Genomic DNA, 19,741 nt, shown 5'->3' on the forward strand with positions numbered 1-19,741 from the left:
CCTGCCAAGTGAAAAACTTTTGGGGAGCTGTCTGATCAGCTACTGAACACTTATCCTTCGACTAAAAGGTCAATACCCTGCTGTTGGTGCAAATGAAGAATCAATGAAAACTGGTGAGAGAGCCCACAAGGGGAATGTCCAAATGCAAGAACTTTGGAACCACACTGTGGTAACACCATTACCAAAGCGAGACTTGAAGATCATATCAGATTCAAAGAATATGCGTAACAATGCAAACTTTCTCCTCAGTTGACGGGATCAGGGAGTGTGAACAGAGATGATCAGCTGGTTGTGAAGTATAGCTTGCTGGTGGGTTTCACGACATCGCACAAGCAGTGAAAGTAGTGCCTGGCACCCATTCTGCAATACCAGAACTTGAGGCAGATCACAAGGAAGCAGGTTTGTGAGCCACATGCAAGAACATGCTTGAAAGTCTCCGGGAAGGAGAACACCAAGCTGGAGTGTAGGGAAAAAATCCCAGAGTTAGGACCCTCCTTCAAGGTAAAGACATAGTATCCTCTCGCATTAAGGATACTCCTCCATGGGAGGTAACCCTAGTTATTGGGAAGAGATGGGTAATCATAGAATCATAAGACTGGAAGGGACCTCGAGAGGTCATCTAGTCCAGTCCTCTACACTCATGGCAGGACTAAGTATTATCTAGATTATTAGAAATATCGATAGGTTTTGTGATGACTGGGAGAACCATATGGTGAATGGCCTGCTGGTTGCAAAGGATGTGGACCTCTGAAGACATCTAGATTGACACATGTGCAGAGCTGGGGAGGAGCCCTTGGTTGTGGTATGTGTCAGACCAATGACATAGGGAAAGGTAGGAGAGAGATCCTGCAGGCCAAATTTAGGTTGCAAGATAACAGATTGAAGTGCAGGAACTCCATAGTCACTTTCCCTGAAATGCTTCCAGTCCCACACACAGGGCCAGTTAGACAGGAAGAACTGCAGGGTCTCAATGCATGGATGAGATGCTGGTGTTGGGATTTAGGTTTATTAGGAACTGGGGAACCTTTGGGGAAAGGAGGAGCCGATACAGGAAGGATGGGCTCCACCTAAACCAACACGGAACCAGATTGCTGGTATGTAAAATTAAAATAGGTCATAGAGTTTTTAAACTAAGGGCCAATAGCTGCAGAAGAGCACAGTGTTTAGACAGAGACATCCCTTAGGGGAGGATTAATTTAAAGGGGATACTCTATATCCTGATAAAGAGGAGAGGATAGAAGCTGATGAAGTGCAGGTAGGAACTGAAGAGTCAAATAAAAAAAGAGTCCCATTCAGTTATATCCCATGAAGGCAGAAAACTAAATATTGACATTTTATAAGTGCTTGCGTACAAATGCTAATATTCTAAATACAAAGATGGGTAAACGTGAGTGCCTCATATTAAAGGAGGCTATTAATATAATAGACATCACGGAAACTCAGTGGAATGATGATAATCAATGAGACACAGTAATACCAGGGTACAAAATATATAGGAATGACAGAGTACATTGTGCTGGTGGGGGAGTGGCACTGTATGTGAAAGAAAGCATAGAGTCAAATATAGTAAAATCTTAAAAATTAAAGATTCCTTTAAAAATCTTAAAGGAATCAACTGTACCATAGAATCTCTGTGGATAGAAATTCCAGGCTTGAATGATAAGAATATAGCAGTAAGGATATGCTACCGCCCACCTGACCAGGATGGGAACAGTGACAGTGAAATGCCGAGAGAAATTAGAAAGGCTCTAAAACCAGAAAACCCAGTAATAATTGGGCGATTTCAACTATCCTCATATTGACTGGGTCCATGTCACTTCATGAAGAGATACAGTAAGAAAATGTCTAGACACCATTAAATGACTGCTGCTTGGAGCAGCTAGCCCTGGAATCCACAAGGGGAGAGGCAATTCTTGATTTCATCCTAAGTGGTGCACAGGATCTGGTCCAAGAGGTGAATAGAGCCAAACTACTTGGTAAGGGTGACCATAATGTAATTAAACTTAACAGCCCAATAGGGGGGAAAATACCAGAGAAACCCACCAAGGTAGCATTTAGCTTCAAAAAGGGGAAGGACACATACAAAAAGGAGAAGGCTAGTTCAATGGAGCCACAAGAGTGAAATGCCTGCAAGCTGCATGGAAACTATTTTAAAACACCATAATAGAGGCTCAGATGAAATGTACTGTATACCCCAAATAAAAAAAAAAAAAAGTGAGAGGACCAAAGAAATGCCACTGTGGCTAAACAATAGCATAAAAGAGGCAGTTAGAGGCAAAAAGGCATCCTTTATGGAAGTCAAATCCTGCTGAGAAAAATAGAAAGGAGCGTAAACTCTGGCAAGTCAAGTGGAAAAGGTAGGTCCAGAAAGATTTTGAAGAGCAGCTAGCAAAAGTAACTGGTTAAAAGATTGAAAACTGACTCGTCCTACCCTTTGTTTTCTAAGTGGAGAGAGGTAAATAGTGGGGTTCCCCCAAGGAGCTGTACTGGGACAAGTGATGTTTCAAATATTCCTAAATGGTCTGGAAAAGGGGGTAAACAGTGAGGTGGCAAAGTTTGCAGACAAAACACAATTACTCAAGCTAGTTTAGTCCAAAGCTGACTGTGAAGCATTACAAATGGATCTCACGAAACTGGCTGACTGGGTAACAAAATGGCACATGAAATTCAATGCTGATAAGTGCGAAGTAATGCACATGGGAAAGCACAATCCCAACTGTTCCCCCAAAATGATGGAATCTAAATGAGCTAGTCCCACTCAAGAAAGATCGTGGGAGTCATTGTGGCTAGTTCTTTGAAAAAAGCTGCTCAGTGTGCAGCGGCAATCCAACAAAATGTGAGGAACCACTAGGAAAGGGACAGATAAGCCAGAAAATAGCATCATGCCACTTTTAAAATCTATGGTACCCCCACACCTTGAATACTGCATGCAGTTCTGACCTCATCTCAAAAAATATAGAGTAGAATTGGGAAAAGTATAGAGAAGGGCAAGAAAAATGATTAGGGGGCCGGAACAGCGTCCACAGGATAAGGGATTTAAAAAAACCTGGTCCAGTTCTGCTTAGAAAAGAGATGACGGGGGTGGGTGATAGAGGTCCAGGAAATCATGAGTTGTATGAAGGAAGTCTTCTTTATTCTTTCACGTAACACATGAATCAGGGGTCACCCTATGAAATTAATAGGCAGCAGGTTGAAAACAAAGAGAAGGAAGTGCTTCTTTGCACAACACACAGTTAACCTGTGGAACTGATTGCCAGGGGATGTTGTGAGGGCCAAAAGTATAACTGGGTTCAAAAAGAATTTGATCAATCCATGGAGGATAGGTCCTTCAATGGCTATTAACCAAGATAGTCGGGGATGCAACCCTATGCTCTGGGTGTCCTTAACTTCTGATTGCCAGATGCTGGGACTGGATTGCTTAATAATTACCCTGTTCTGTTCATTCCCTGTGAAGCACCTGGCACCGTCCACTATCGGAAGACAGGCTCCTGGGCTAGATGGGACCATGGGTCTGACCCATTATGCCCGTTTGTATGTTCAAAGCAAACACTCAGAGTAAGCAGGGTGATAATGTGGAGCTTGCACTCAGACAGAGCAAGATCTTGGGCTCACACATGCACTATTCTTTGGGTGGTACTAGCAGGGAATTTCTGTACCCAATTTGTAGTTACTATGTAACTTAATTTTTTAACCATTTTTTTTCTTGCCTTCACGTTGTTTGCTGCCATTGGTTTGTTGATTTTTACCTGTGTGTTGGTTAAACAGTTTAGCAAGGTTAGGCACATTATAAACGTTGTACAGCAATAATAGAGAAATCCAGCAATAACACAATTGGTTTGTACACAGTAGCCAAATTCAATTAAATGACAGTTTAATTTGGTCCAGTTAGTGGTTTCTAGCTGATTGCCAACGTAATTGTCCATATATGGTAAACTGAGGTGTAGTTGACCAGTCTCTTATTTATAAAGCACTTTCCTTTTTTTTTAATGCTTGGGGGTTCCTTCACTGTATACTGATGTCTTCTGCTGTTTTTGGTCTGTGGGATGCAACTTTAAACAGCTAGTTAGTTAACCTAATAAAGTTTGTTTGCTTGACATTTCTTCTGGCGTTTAATCCTCCAACTTTAATACACAGATTAACTGAGTTTGTTTACAATGTAATGGTGACTGAGTCTTTTATAACGCAAGCTTTCCTTTTGCAATTGTAGAGATATTAATTTTTATTTGAGGTGCGTTACTAATATTTGATACTAAATGTAATGCTTAATTGCTAGAATAGAGGCTCACAATAGTCTTAATGTTGAGATTTCCTCTTTCATTAAATAAAAAATAAAAATAAAAAAACTGATTAATAAAAGAGAATGCTTTTGGTTTTTAATTGCATTATTTGTTGAGGCAGAAATATACGTACATATTTTTATAAACAGACCTTTTTGAACTTTAAAAAAATGGTATTAATATTATGTGGTACCACATATATATATATATATATATAAAAATTTTTTTAAAGGTATAAAATTGACTTTTGTTGCAATAAAAATAATTTTAAAAAAAAGTGATGTTACACCCATAACGTACAACACAGGGCAGCATACGTGACAAACTTACACTTAAAAACAAGTGGCGCCAGAATTCTTATTGATACCTACGCAAGGTAAGACAAACAAAAATAAAAAAATATTTCAAAAAATAAACAAAATGGTTAGCCCTTTAAAGAAGCAAGTTATTACCTTATTTAATTTAATAAAAATAATAATTCAAATTGATATTTGCAAAAGTTGTTGTATTAATTCAGTAACGAGGCCTTTTCCGTTATTTTATATTAACTTTATTTTAAAACTCTGCTATGTGGTAATAAGGAACGCCCATGTTTCAAATATTAGTGAGTGGTTAGGATTAGAAGCAGAATGTGCATTTCTGTTGCTTGGCAATCATAATTCAAGAAAGTTAGGAGTAATTCCAGCAACTGCATTCCTGAAGGGTTAAAATTATTAATTTACTGGATTTTTTTTTGAAGTAAAATGTTTACCTTGTTTTTTTCTTTGTTTGATTGTTGTTTTGTTATGTTTTGGAAGTTTCTGTAAAACCTGTAACTTTTAAAACAGAGAGAGAGAGACCAAGTGAGGAGAGGAAGGGGAAGAGGGGATGAAGAGCAACCGAGGAAGGGAGCGAGACCTGAGCCAAGAGAAATTAACTCTATAAAGTCATCTTAAGGTACTGGCAGCAGCAGCAAGTTTAGCAGACTGAGAAAGGCGATAAAGGAAAACTTAACTGGTATGTAAAAATATTTGCGAAAGGTGGTTATATTTTTAGCCATGAGCAAGGAGCGTGGCTCTAGGGGTTAAAGCAGTTGGGAACTTGCACCCCTGGTTTTTATCTGGGCTTTGAAAGTGGGGGTTGTTACCTGCTCTTGCAAAACCTCAATTTGTCTCCCCCCACCCCGTGCCAGTGTCTGTTGCTTTTGTCTGCATGCCACATGGAGTGCAGCAGTGCCCTTATATGCTTCAGTTAACTGTTTTGGGGCAACTCCATCTGTTAATGCATCTTTTCATTTTCCTAGGGCCACCTTTCTTCATTCCTGTTCCCACTCTTCAGGCACAGGGTAGCTACCTGATGCCTGCTGACCACCAATATGTATAATGGCACAGCACCTCTCTTTTTTTGTAGATTTTTACAGCTGTTTCCACAATGTTTTATTCTGTTCCTGGATTGCTTGCTGACCGGTTAGGAGAGCGGGAGCATTCCAGGGCTCTGTGGCTTCCCCTGCTTCTTTGAACTCTTTCTTTGTTTCTGTTATTTGCCCTGCCAATGTTGTGGCATGTTGTCTTAACCATTTAACAGCCATGATTATAGTTTGCAATAGTCTACATTTTAAGGCTACACTCTCTGCCCTAGCCTTACAGATTCCATTCCATGTTCCTTCCTCACGTGTGTCTCTGGCAGAGCAGATAACATCAAACTATGTTTTATAATTAAGAGGTAGGGGGTTTTATCTGCATAACTTCAGAAAAATAACAGACGGAAAACCTTTTCTCAAATTAGTACATTCTACAAATAATGACACATATTTTGATGTAATACATGGTACAAACAAACTCATAATGTTGTGTGACCACAGACTTCTGTTTTAACCAAAGGCAAAACAACACAGGAATATGTATAAAATATATCACTGGGGGGACTAAATATTTCCCAATCTTTCCAAACCAGGGTTGCTTTGAGTATTAGTTCCATTACCAATTGTATTTCAATGCTTTCTGCAAATTTTGGTCAAAATTAAACCACCTTTCTATGAAGTGTGGCTCTTTTTGTGATTGGATGCCCAACATTTAAATATTGCATGATTTAGAAAACTGCACCATTTCCAGCATCTCCATCCACCCTGGTGATGAGCACCAGAGAGGTGCCTAGTGTGGTAGCAAGAACATTTTTCTAGCTGATGGGTTACCCCTTAGTGCTCAACATAGGTCCTAGCTAGTAGACTACTTGGGCAAGCCACATCACTGCTCCGGGCCTCAGTTTCCCACTGTCAAGTGGGGATAATGATACTGAAAGCCCTAAGGCCTGTATCCACAAAAGGGTCTGAGGCACCACAATGCCTAACTTTTAGACACCTAGAAAATCATAGGAACAACCCTGCGGTAGGAGCCTTCACAGTGAATGGGGTGAGACAGGTGCCTTTGAGAACAATGCATAAAGCCAGTAAGGTAGGTGGGGAGACAATGGAAGAGGCCAGCAAGAGGAGTGTGCTAAGCCTTGCCCCTCTCTCTGAGTTCAGCCCCTAAGTCTGGGCTGGTGGAAGGCACCTATCTTTGGTAGGAATCCACAAACCAGGAGCAAACAGGGGTTCGGCTGCCTAAGTCACAAGCGGGGCCCGATCCAGTAAGGGTACTCAGAAGCTGCCTAATTCCACAAAAGAGCATGGACAAATGGGGTTCAAGTCCCTCCTCTGCCAGCTGAGAAGAGATCTGAACAGACCTCTGCCACCTCTCAGGTGAGTGCCCCAAGCAGAGTCATTCTAACTTTCTCTGGCCCTGTTAATTATTCAATTATTTAATTAAAGTGAAAACCTCAATAGGAGAGATTGAGGGAGACTACATGAGAATATCCCAGGCTCAGGGCCCCTGACCTGAGAGGCAGCAGATCCCTGCACAAATCCCTTCTTCTTATCCAGCAGAGGGGAGACTTGAACCAGGGTCTCCTCCCAGCAGTCTAATCACAGGGCTACAGCTGATAAGTGAAGTCCCCCCCGGCAGCTGTCCTGTGGAGCTAGACAGCCTCTGAGCATGTCCACTGGCCCCACCTGTGACTTAGGGGAACACCAGGTCATGGCTCACTCGCTCTAGGGGGTAGGTAGGACACCTCGAGTGAGGCAACAGCCTGCGTGTAGAGAGGCAGAAACCCTAGCACGCACTGCAGAACCGGAGGGGCCTGCAGGGTTGGACGGCAGCCGAACAGGAGCTTTGAGGGTCACAGTTGAGCCTAAAAACAGGATTTAGGAGCCTAGGAAGCTTTGTGGCTCCTACACTAGGGATTTTATTAGCGGCCGGGCACTGGTCTGAGTGAAGAGCAGCGGCCCCATTTCTGATGCCACAGGCAAGAGTCAAACAGTCACCACTTTACTCAGCAAGTGACTCAGTGTTTGATGCTCAGTTTCTACAGAAAGACGAGGCACAAAGAAGCCACGTCTGCAGAAACAGTAAAGCGCCTCGCTGTTAGTGTTGTGGAGAAAACCCCACCCAGGGAAGCACAGGACGGTTAGGAGTTGTAGGGCACGCAGTAAAAGGAACCGATTCTGCCATTATCAAGGATCAAACCCCAGCACCTCTCCCCTGAAAAGGACAGGATTCTATTTGGGATGTTCACTAGTGGGTTAAGCCAGTACAACACCAGCTCTGTGATCTTCCCCCCACAAATCAAGATCTCCCCACCCCCGACGTTACTAAGGTCGTAGCCCACCAGTCAGGCATTTACACTCAGAATCGGTGCTGACTTGAGCCCAGAGGCAGCTGAGCTCTGCCCTGAGACCCCCCCTTGGCGCACACTGAGAAGGGGCAACTCATTACTACCCCCATTGTGTAGCTGTGGTGCTGGAATCGACGTGTCCATGATTTGAGAAGCTAGTGAATCGCCCCGAGTACAATGATTTCTGCCTGGTGCCGGGATAGGGGCAGGGCTGCCAGCAGGATAGTCCTCTTACTGCCTCAAGATCAAGAGGACAGAGCGCACTTGGAACGGCGTAAAAGAAAGCTTCAGGCCATGCTCCTCCAGTGGCAGATGACTGCTCAGGTCTGGCCGCTCCAGGAGGTCACAGCTGGGGAAGGAAGAAGAAAAGAGGATGAAGGTGAAGCCCCAGAATATGTGGCCTCCCCCTTCCACCACCTACTTACCTGATTGCTTCCTTCACAGGAAGGGAGGTCTGGAGCCACGTGACCACCGTGCTGCCATGTGACTCATACAGCCTGACTAACAGCCCGTCCAGCCTGTCCTCAGCCTTCATGGACAGAGAGAAACGTTATTCTCAGGATCAGCCAGATGGCAAATGATACCTGATCTCCAAATGCTTTACCACCCCCGCCCTCCCTTTGGATCATTAACCCATATTAGAGACAGGGAAACTGAGGCACCGGGAGGGGACGGGACACACACCAAGTAGGCCTGTGGCAGAGCTGGGCCTAGAACCCAGGTCAGCTGAGCCCCAGTCCAGTACTCTAGCCACTAGCATATGCTGCCTAGAGGGCACGGTGCCTCCTGCCAATCAGTATTCAAGAGCAGCTTTGGTTCACCATTTCAACTAGACGATAGCCAGCAGGGAGAGGTCAAGCTCCGAACCTGGCTGGGTCGCCCCCTTTTAGAACAGACGGATTCTGAGTTCTGCAAGTCCCTGCAGGAGGCTGTAATGAGGAGTAATGCTTTGCAATTCTCTTCCAGAGCCCTCAGAGCACTGACACAGCCAGGAATTGTTCAGCCCATCCAGGCCTGAATTCCCAGAAGCGGCCACTGGGTTTAGATGCCTGTACTGTGAGTGTTCATGTTGGGCCCGATCTCCAGAGGAGCTCAGTCCTATCCCCACCCAGCAAAGTACGCTGGATTTGTGGGCGCTCAGCAACTCTGAGCATCAGGCCCAAGGCACTGTAAATTGCGTGCCCAAAAATGGAAGAGAAGCTGCCACTGCTATGGGTTCAAGATTTTGGCTACTGCGATTCCTCCAAGTCCAAAGAGCGAGCCAGGCTGCCTGACTCGCAGACTGCAGCTATAACCACTAGCCCACACTGCTTGCCCTGTCAGTGTAGGGAAATTCCTGCTCAGCTCAGTTGAATGCCAAAGACCTGGGAGGCGGGGGCAGATTAAGGATGAATGAAAAGGACCAATCACTGGACTAGGACTGAGAGCTGTAGCTAACTCTCCTGCAAGGCACTTGGCCTCTGTCAATCCAAACTGCTGTAACAATGCACAATGCTAACACAAGAGCTGCCAGTGCTCTGTGTCTGCAGATAGTGCAGCTGGCGTCTTTCAACACACCACCGCCCTCCTCGTCCCTCTTTGGGGCACGTGCCTGTTTGACGGTTTCTAGCACAACAGCTGGTGAGTGCACAGAGAAGGCACTCCAGGCTGGGCGCTGCGCTGACACAGCTGGCCCGGTGTGCAGGGGGAAGTTCAAGTTGTAGGCATAATGGATCACCCCCGCCTCCTGGAAGGAACCTGCACAGAGAATACAACAGCAGCTGTCAGGAGCTAAGCGCACAGCACAGTGAGAAACAGCAACGGCGCCGTCCCCAGTGAGAGGGGAGCGGTCGCCGTGCCGCTGCCCCACACCAGGAGAGGGCGATCTTCTTTGCCCACATGCTCCCTTCATGAATTGGCAGGCTCCTATGGGGCATATCAGGGCTGTGCTGCTCAGCCCCCGAAACTCACCCCTGTGAGGCATCAGGGCATAGGTGAACTGATGGGGTCCAATATCTGCAGTGGCATCTGGTGACTTTGGCGCTCTCAGCCTGGAGGAGAAGGGCGGATTAAGGGGGTGGAGCCTCTTCCACTGGCAGTGCCTAGAACCAGCCCCACTCCCTTTAAACACTAGTGCACGCACACTGCCGGTGTCAAACCACCCTGCCATTCCAACACGCAGCAGGGACCCCTGCAAACTGCACCGCAGTCAGGCCCCATTGGAGGAGGAGCTCCTGCCACAAGACCACTGCACTCACACGCCAGAGGCCTAGTTCTGACTTGACTTGTCACCAAACACTGACCCAACACTAGGATCAAAGTGTTCAAGAAGTTGATCCCACTGTAGAGAGCAAGGTGCTCTCTAGATCAATAACTAGATCAATGACAGGCAATCCTTAGCGGCATGCATTCCTGACCGCTGCAGGAAAGGGTTAAAACCTCTGTACTTGACGGGACGGGGCAGAGAGCGGATCCCGTTATAAATGGGACACATTCTAAAGCACAGTATGCGCCAGGGCTTCCACTTCCAGTCCAATCCCGCTGCTATATACAGGGTGCAGACCACAGCGTTTGCAGAGTTAAACGATAGCGCACACGGGACTGCAGCATCCCCAGCGATCAGAACTGTAAAACCAAGGCACCTATTGCCCAGACCCGCCCCCCTGCCCACTCACAGCGAGAGGCTCATCACGTTCTTGCGCACTGACGCGCCGTATTTGCAGTCGTTCAGCAGTGCCACCCCGAAGCCGTGCTCAGACAGGTCCATCCACTTGTGACTCCACACCTTGGGGAAAACAACCAGCCTGGCATTCGGGGGCTGTCACCCAGGACGGTCATTTGTGGAGCAAGGTGGGTGCTACACAAACTGTCCCACTGATCAAGAACACAAGGGGTGGCTGGGGGACGCAGCCGATGGCCCCCTGGGCTCTGCAGAGATTACTGGGGCCAATCCCTGTCAACGGCCTAGGTGCACCAATCAGGAGCGTAACGGGAAAGCTAGTCCCCATGAAGGAAAGGCGGCTCGGGCTCCATCACCAAACTGACCAGCAGCTGCAGTGAGGCCGGGATGCAAACTCCCTAGCTCTGGGGAACTGCATGACCCACTTCACAATGAAATGCAGCCTCATCTGCCTCAGGCCGGCAAACCACAGGCCATTCCAAGGCAGTTCAGCCCCCGCCTGGATCGCCCGGAGGGAGCTGGCGATTGGGCCGTGGGAGGCTGGTACTTTGCCACGTCAGTGTACAAAGCCGTATCTGCGCCCTGGTTGGGATGGATCTGAACAGCGGCGCCGACACAGCAACCCAAGATTTTGCTCTCACCGAGGTCCCTGCTTAAAGTGCTGCTCTCTTGGGATACGGGGAATCTGCTCCTGCCGGGTTCCCCTCCACCCAGGAGGCAGCCTATCCCTGCAGCAGTTCAGCAAGCAGCTGTGGCCCGAGGCGAGCTGTTCTCAGAGGGCACGCGGGGTGGGGAAAGAAGGGACGGTGTCCATCTATCAGGGCTATTTCTACCTAGAGAGCTGGGGCAGCGGCAGGGCCCAGGCTGCTGCCCTCCTACCTCAAACCGAGCCCAGTCCCAGGACGTGTTCCAGTGCGTCGGCCTCTGCAGGTGCCCAAACTGAATCTCATACGTTGCATTCATGCTCCGAACCCGCAACGGGAACTCCACCTTCAGGAATCGGTGAGCCTCGTTCCAGTCAACCTAGAGCAAACCGGGCGGCCAAAAGGAGGCTCAGGTCATTGTGTGGGAGACAGGAAAGATGGCGTCATCTTCACCGCAGCGGCTCCCCTGTGCTCGCTTCCCCATTGTCTGCCAGCTCGTTAGCCCAACCCAACAGGGACCTGGTTCAAGGGCAACAGCAGGAAAGTATCAAGCAAGGGCTAAAACTGGCCCTAGGACTGTACTCTCCTGCCTCTGAACGTGGGAAAACCTGATCACATCAATCCATCCCAGTGGCTTTAAACAATCCCAAAGCTCTTCCAAAGTGCTTCGTTATACGCCAGCGGTGGCCAAACTGTGGCTCGCAAGCCACATGAGGCTCTTTTACAGTTAAAATGCACCTCACTGAATCCCCCCATTCTGCCCCTACCAGACTGGGTAGGAGAAGCGGGGGAGGCTCAGGGCTTCTGCCCTGCGGCAGGGTGGTGGGGCTCAGGGCTTCTGCCAGAGATGACTGGAACCTGCTGAGGGTGGGGGGCAAAATTTAAACATTTGCCCCCCCCAACAGCTTGAGTGATGCCCTCCCAGGCACACACCCCCTCATACCCTCAGTGGCCCCTACCTGCAGCACCCAGGTGTTAGCTCCTTGTGGAGAGACAGCAGCAAATAGCTGGGAGCTGCAGCGAGGGGCTGCTGCTTTGGCTCCGTGGGGAGAGGCAGCAACAAAACACTGTCTCTCCCTGCAGCTCCCAGCTGTGTGCGGCTGCCTCTCCCCACGGCCGCAGCTCCCAGCTTGCCGGCTCCAGCAGCTGCTGTGCAGGGATGAGGCCTGGCAGCACCATGTGACCGAGTGGGGCTAGCAAACCCTGGCAAATATCTGGGGGGCACGTAACCCACCGTGTCCCGTCCCTCCCCATGTCACCTCCAGCTTCTGCCCAGCAGGGCGGGGGGTCTTGGAGCTCAAGTCCCATGGGACATGCCTGCCAGGGCGCAGGGCTTCAGCAGGAGTGGGGCTGAAGCCCCAAGCCCCAGCAGACATGCCCTGCTCTCAAACTTCTGAAGATTGTCGTATGCAGCTCAGACTGTCGGTAAACTTGGCCACCCGTTATTTGCAGTAAAGGCTTGGTGGGAATAGGGGCATCCAGGAGAGGCAGCAGAGGCTCTGGGTGTTGCCTCCAGTGAGGAGGCGCGCCTGTCTTTGCTTACGACCGTTCCCTATCTTGGCTGCTTCTTGACTCTTCTCCAGTTCTGGTCTTGGCTTGCCTAGAATGCAACCTTTCCTTGGACCTCACCCCGGCCATCCACACCTTTGCCACCTCTATGCTCCATTCCTGCAAAGCACTCGTCCTTCTGGGATTCTCTCCTCCCACCACAGCACTCTGTATAAGGAGGGTTTAGACTGCACAGGCCTTTCCAAACCTGGGTCAGGAATCGAAGATAAGGACACATGGCATCCAGGATGACTTCTTGGGTGATGACACTCCGCTCGCTGATCTGCAGAGAGAATTTCACACTTCCTCGCAGGCCCCCAGCCAGGACAATCTCCAGAGGCTTCAGAAGGGTTGTGATTGGCTTCCTAAAACAGATGTCAAGCATAAGGATTAAGATTCAGGGGGTGACAGCAATGCGTTCAAAAGGTTAACATCTGGCTCCTACGCTTGGAAGACAAGCAGGGAGCAGGGATACTGCCCACCCACCTGACGCTCCGTTTTTCTCACCAGAGGAATTCTTAGAACCCCTCCCAGGTGCTGTGTAATCTTATACTATTCTACGCTACTCCCCTAGACACAAAGCACTGGAAAGAACAAGCACATAGTTTTCCACTGCAGAAGTTTTGTCCTCTCTCTTGGTTCTTTGCTACAATCCCAGAGTAGCAAAGAACCAAGAGGCAGAGATCTTTGCACGGTCCTAAAGAAGTACCGGTACCCACAATGCACTGCTCACCTACCTGGTTTCCAGGTGATAATCCATCACATCCCAAGCATCCCAGTACAAGGGAACGTCATCAAATATCACAAACTGGTTAGCGCAGTGACCATCCTGGACTGACTCTCTGAAACAAAGCAGGGAGGCAGAGGATAAGCGATGGAACAAGAAGCTGCGGTGGATGACACAAGAAATTCCGTGACCTGAAACAACATTCCAACAGCCTGGAAACAGACACCTGCCACTTTAGGTTCTCTGGTGGGAGAAATGAACCAGCCTTTCATTTGGCAGACTGAGGTTCAAGCCCCACAAGCAGCCTTAGTTATGATGAAACTGAGGAGGAGAAGAGGCCTCAAATGAGTCCCCACTGGATTTCACACCCGGTCTGTGGAATCACTGGAGATGGTTTCAGTGACAGCAGATCCATATTCTACGAACATTAAATAAAAACAACGTAGACCGTCAGCTCTTTGGGGCAGGGTCCATTTGCTCCCGTCTTTGCCCAGTGCCTGGCACAATGAGGCCCCAATCTGGATTGGCCCTCAGGCACAGCTGCAATAAACACGAAGAATAATCATCATACCTCCCCGAGTGCACTAAGCGAAGCGACACCACACGCCCCATGGAGTCCAGGTGAGCCGCGATAACCCCGTTCTCCATGGTCACAGAGCCGTCCGCCTGGTGAGAAAGAGGAAAGAATCAGGAGAGAGCGCAGGCTCCGCATCAGCCAAAGAGTGAGTTAGTGTGTGTAATGCTACAAATTACTGAAAATGGTGCTGCAAATCCTGCTTGGGAGCTTTGCCCGTGGAGCTTTCTGATGTACAAGTGAGGAACCCCACAGGGCGGCTCACCTGTTTTGTCACCGTCACGGGATGAGGGGGTGTTAACGAATCCTCTACGACAGAGTAGCCCATGCTAGGCACCTTCACCAAGGCTGAAAGGAAGAGAGGCAGAGCGGTTCACTCAAACGCTTTGCCCTTTAAGAGATGTCTTCTCTCTCGCTCCGTGCCACTGGGCCTCCTCTTCACTAGGAAATACCTCCCCCATGCTCTGATGCCCAGGAGCTTCCCACATAAAAATAATTTTCCATGTGGTGCTGAGGGAGATGGAGCCTATTTCTAGAGATCATGGCCAATGTTCCCTTTAATTTTTGACGGGCCGGGTGCGCAAAAAATTTCTTCTGTGCGAATTTCTGAAGCCGAGTTCAAATTTGTGCGCCATGAGGCAAATGCGTCCAAGCAAGTAAAATGCTTATACATTTACAAAGTTTTAATTTGCAATTTGTGTCAATTTATATGGGTTTTCAGATAGAGACATCATAAGTAAAAAAAGAAAAACAAGAGTTTGTTTTTTAAATTTAAAATTTTCCTAAAAAAAAAAAAAAATCAATAAATGATTATCAGCCAAGAATAAGATATGTACTGTAATTACAAATGCATTTTAATTTCCTTACTGGTCGAACTGTCAAAGACTGCTAAACTAACCTTACTGTTTTTCCCTGCGATATTTTTCATTTGCCCATTCAATATAAACTCTGTCCAGATCTATCAGTCCTCCAACCAACTGGTAACTCTTAATACACATTAGCACGTCCAAATGATCCACTGCCCAGCGCCCTCCACCACCTCACAGCCCAGCCTCACAGACTCCCCAGACACTCACTCCATCATGCCCTGCCCCCTTCCCTGCTGCACTCATCAGCCCGGCTGGGAGGTCTCTGGCTCCTAGGGTCAGAGTGGCGAGGGGAGAGGGAAGGGGTATCTCCAGACTCTCCACGTGGTGGGCGCAGCACAAGCGCAAGCTCCATGGCTCCCATTGGCCGGGAAAAGTGCCAATGGGAGCTGCCGGAGCCGTGGAGCGGGGCTTGCAGGCGCCGGCAGTGTGCAGCGATCCTAAGAGCCAGCAGGTCCCTCTGGCTCCTAGGGTCAGGTCAGGTTGGGCGGGGGGAGCAGAGAGCTCTCTGCCCACTGCCGGTGCCTAAAAGCCCCGCCCCTGCAGCTCTGATTGGGCAGGAGGGAGCCGGTGCAGCACATGGAGACCCCCTCCGCCTCTGTTCCTGGGGGCTGCCTGCACTGCCAGCGGGCGGGCGCACCGCCAGGAGCTGCCCCAAGAATCGCCGCCACGCCAGCCCTGGGACTTTGGCGGTGATGATGAGCGGTCCCCGATATTGGGACAAAGGGCGTCCCGACCGATGTGCAGTCGGGATGAGGGACTAATGTGCGCATGGTGTTTCGCCATGTGGGCGGGGTTTAGGATCTGTGTGCATGCACACACACACCGCTTAGAGGGAACAGTGATCATGGAGAACCCTGATCTAGAGATAATGGATAAGCCAATGTCCTTCTCAGCTGTGCGAAAGGCAATGGTTCCGTATCCTCCATGTGACTGGAATTAGCCAGCCATCACTTTGTTGGCCTATTTTTCCTGGTCCACCTCCCCTCATCTGCTCCTGTCCCTCCCACCAGAAGATTTAGGGTGCATCTGTGCTTTGCGGGGGACGATCTGGAAGTCCTTAGATAGGCAGGACAATGGCACCTAAGGTCTTTGCTCCAGTCTTGGAGACAACTTCAGTCCGTTCCCAGGGCAAAGTGTTCAGAACAAGGAGGCTTTCTGCTGTCTCGGGACCAGTCGGCAAAAGTTCTCCAAACAAGGACCGAACAGCATCTTTAATGAGGAGACCACCCACGCTACGGATTTCTGGGCAAAGAAAAGACATTTCAGTTCAGAGCAGACTATTATTAATTATAGAGCACCCAAAAGTTGGCGAGCCCCTTTAGAGACATACAAAAAGACCACGGAGAGAGAGAAAGGATGTAGTAAACACTGTCCTCAGAATTGCTTGTCCATTTGCCCCATTCATGCCTAATCTTACTAAGCAAGTTCTCTTTACTCTTAACCCTAATTCCCCCAACTCCCTTCCATTCATCTGCTGTGTTTAACTCTGTGCTGCATTTTTTCCAGTTAAACTCTGCATTCCCTCCTTGCACCACCCTAACATTCCTCCATCTTCCGTGCAAATTCAGACTGGCCATAAAACATACATTTTTAACAGTGAGGGTAATTACCCATTGGAACAACCTACAAGGGTCGTGGTGGATTCTCCATGACTGGCAACTTTTAAATCAAGGCTGGATTTTTTTTTCTAAAATATCTGCTCCAGAAATTATTCTGGGGAAGTTCTCTGGCCTGTGTCATACGGGAGGTCAGCAAATTCTTTCCCAGGTGTCTGGCTGATGGGTCTTGCCCACATGCTCAGGGTCTAAATGATCTCCACATTCGGGGTCAGGAAGGAATTTTCCTCCCAAGTAAGACTGGCAGAGACCCTGGGGAGTTTTTGCCTTCTCTGAAGCATGGGGCATAGATCACTTGCCGAACTAGTGTAAATGGTGGATTCTCTGTAACCTGAAGTCTTTAAATCATGATTTGAGGACTTCAGTAACTCAGCCAGAGGTTCGGGGCCTACTACAGGAAGGGGTGGGTAAGGTTCTGTAGTCTGCAATGTGCAGGAGATCAGACTAGATGATCATGATGGTCCCTTCTGGTCTTAAAGTCTATGAATCAGTGAGATTATCACAATGATTCCATCTAGCCTTGGAATTGACGCACCTCTGCAGCCATTCCTAGCACCTTCCCAACAATCCTCCCTGTCCTCACTGCTCAAACCAGCCCGTCCCATGCACGGTCTCTTCCAGTGTCACAGGGCTCCTGGGAGTCTCCACCTGTAGGGGGAGGTCTCTGCTTGCCAGACTAGGACTGTGTAACCAGACACAGTTGGGACTTGTGTTCTCTGGATATTGACAAATGGCATAATGCAGACTGGCTGAGTGCAGGGGGGCCACGGCCCAGGACACTACATGCATCCTTCCTCTTACCAGCCTCACTGGAAGCAGGATGGGCAGGGCAGGAAATCAGGTCAGGTCCCGTTAGTTATTACCGACACCAAGAGCACCATCTATCAGTGTAGAGTCCCCGATGCCTCTCAGGCTTGTAACAAAACCAAACCACAACCAAACATTCACCAAACCAGGTGAGGAGTCAGATCAGAAAGCAGGAACAAAACCTTTCAAAGCCCACCTGACAGAGGGTGCTACAATGAACCCAACCCATTTGGCATGAAAAGCCTCTTAGCACAAATCACTCCTCACCTGCGTAGTATCTCATGGCATCCTCCACCACTAGCTGGATACAGCTGCCCGGCAACACATCATGGAACTGATTCAGGAGTAGCAGCCTGAGCCCAGGGGACCGAGGCAAGAACCAGAAGAGAGCTATGGATTAGGATCGCTATGAATGAACCACGCCACCCTCATGCTAGAGGACAAAGCCCTTTGTATCCTGCAGCCGGCTGATGGGGACTGCAATAGTCAGACAGTTCTCACATGCACATGGTAACTTCTGGCTTCAGGTCACCACTTTCATTCCATCCATCAAAAACGGGAGTTCTGCTGGACCCTGCTCTGCTGCTATTGGAGACAAGAGAGAGAGCTGCCGGCTCGCCGGCCCTGAGCTCTCTTAGCAATCACCTGAGCCAGGCATTTCCTAGCCTTCTTCTGGGAGGATTCCCTGGGCACAGGTTTGGGGGGTACTTGTTCCTACAATTCCCTGCCTTGGCAGTAACCTTGGGCATTGGTGGCTTCTCAGTATCTCCTGGTCTCTGCCTGTGGCACACAATAGTTCTGCCTCCTGAGGACCAGAGGGGTATTTCTAATCACCTGTGATATACAGGAAAATATGACATACTTGTCCATAAAAGAAATTCTTCTAAATCAGTCTGTTGTGAGATTGTCTGGGGTTTGGTCTACGCTAAAAATGAATGAGGCTATTTTTTGGTTTGCTACTTAATACATTGTTCGTTACGATCTCATCTAATGAAAACACTGTGTCTGCTTGTTTTTTATATACCTGAGGGTGCTCATCACTAGAGCCCTGCAAATCTGCGGTTATCCACTTTATACCGCAGATATCTGCATCCACTGATGCAGTTGTATTGTTTGCCATCTTTGCAGATCACGGATCGGATGCGGATCCAAATTTTTGTATGCGCGCAGAGCTCTACCAGTGAGGTAGGGTGCGGATACAAATGCATATAAAAGGGGGAGTGCGGACTGCAGGTCAGATACAAGTTAATTATCACAGATGCAGATCCACATTTCTGTATCAGCGCAGGGCTCCAGTCATGCTTGCTGCTTTATCCAATCAATGGTGGCACTCGGACGAAGTACTTTACCTCCAGAGATGCTGCAGTTTGATGGAAGGATACTGGAAAGTATTTTTGTGGGTCAGAGCAAAACTGCTCAGTACTTCAGCATCATGGAGTATCCGCTCGCACTCCCGATTCCCTTTCTTTATCTGATCCCAAAGTAGGAGAAAACAGGTGTTTAGGAAGAGCTATATCAGAGGAGATTTTTGCCATCTGTAGCAAAATATCAGATCAGACACTGGGATGTAGACAGTATCTATTACGTATTCACAAATAGCAGTAAGATTCTCTTTTCCTTGAGGGTTCCTTCTCCAGAGCCCCTCCCACTCTAACAGCAGAGATTACAGTCGCTCAGAAATTAGCTAGCTGTTCTGAAAGATGGTACTTCCCACAATGCTCTGTTAAATCGACAGTAGCACCCAGTGCTGCCGTGTCAGTTTTGGAAACAAGGGGCTTTGGGTGGCAGACTTTCTGTACCATGTTACAAAGGTTAGGCACAGAGACACACTAAACTGAGGGCTGAATGCCCCTTCCTACTACTGGGAAAACCCCAGTGGCTCAGCAGTCAACCCAAGATCCAATGAGCAGCTTCAGATCATCTCTGGCTCAAACAAGAGCATCCCTCTTGTTTTCAAACACAGTTCAAAGAGACCCTGTCAAATAGTTTAAAGCTGAGATTTAAGACCTGTAAAGAATAAAACCTGAATTAACCAAAAGCAGTGCTAAAAACCCTAACCAACCAATGCTGTGCCAGTGCAGGAGACCTAGAAAGCGGAACCGACTAGAAACAGAGTGTGTCTACACTGGAACAAGGCTAATAGAAATGGCATTCAAAACGGACCATCTGCAGGAGTCTTGTCTACACTAGGGCTCAAGCCAATGGGAGTTTTCTGTTAATTTTTCAAGTGCAGCCAGAGCACCAATCACTGTAGCACACAGGGCTCTGTCCTGATAACTTATATTGGACTAACTGGGGAAATTACATGGGCTCACAGCTTTAGAGAATCACAA

General features: G+C 48.2%; 1 protein-coding gene across 3 annotated transcripts in view; it reads right to left on the reverse strand.

Moving 5' to 3' along the window:
- Positions 1 to 4,473: 4,473 nt before the first annotated feature.
- The window catches only part of MAN2C1 (mannosidase alpha class 2C member 1), a 28,307-nt gene continuing 13,039 nt past the window's right edge, over positions 4,474 to 19,741 (reverse strand). For 2 of the 3 annotated variants that reach the window (XM_037911491.2, XM_043524617.1), the window contains exons 14-26: positions 18,758 to 18,879; positions 17,676 to 17,761; positions 16,066 to 16,227; positions 14,382 to 14,464; positions 14,114 to 14,208; positions 13,553 to 13,657; positions 13,024 to 13,180; positions 11,503 to 11,646; positions 10,619 to 10,728; positions 9,915 to 9,994; positions 9,556 to 9,701; positions 8,390 to 8,493; positions 4,474 to 8,313 (exon numbers count right to left, since the gene is read on the reverse strand). In XM_037911491.2, the coding sequence (XP_037767419.1) occupies positions 8,196 to 8,313; positions 8,390 to 8,493; positions 9,556 to 9,701; positions 9,915 to 9,994; positions 10,619 to 10,728; positions 11,503 to 11,646; positions 13,024 to 13,180; positions 13,553 to 13,657; positions 14,114 to 14,208; positions 14,382 to 14,464; positions 16,066 to 16,227; positions 17,676 to 17,761; positions 18,758 to 18,879 (1,512 nt within the window). In that variant the 3' untranslated portion in view covers positions 4,474 to 8,195. Of the gene's footprint in view, positions 8,314 to 8,389; positions 8,494 to 9,555; positions 9,702 to 9,910; positions 9,995 to 10,618; positions 10,818 to 11,502; positions 11,647 to 13,023; positions 13,181 to 13,552; positions 13,658 to 14,113; positions 14,209 to 14,381; positions 14,465 to 16,065; positions 16,228 to 17,675; positions 17,762 to 18,757; positions 18,880 to 19,741 lie in introns of those variants that run through there. The other variant, XR_006284622.1, reaches the window with a different exon arrangement.

The sequence above is a fragment of the Chelonia mydas genome, chromosome 10, assembly GCF_015237465.2.
Source record: "Chelonia mydas isolate rCheMyd1 chromosome 10, rCheMyd1.pri.v2, whole genome shotgun sequence".
In the NCBI taxonomy this organism is placed as follows: domain Eukaryota; kingdom Metazoa; phylum Chordata; order Testudines; family Cheloniidae; genus Chelonia; species Chelonia mydas.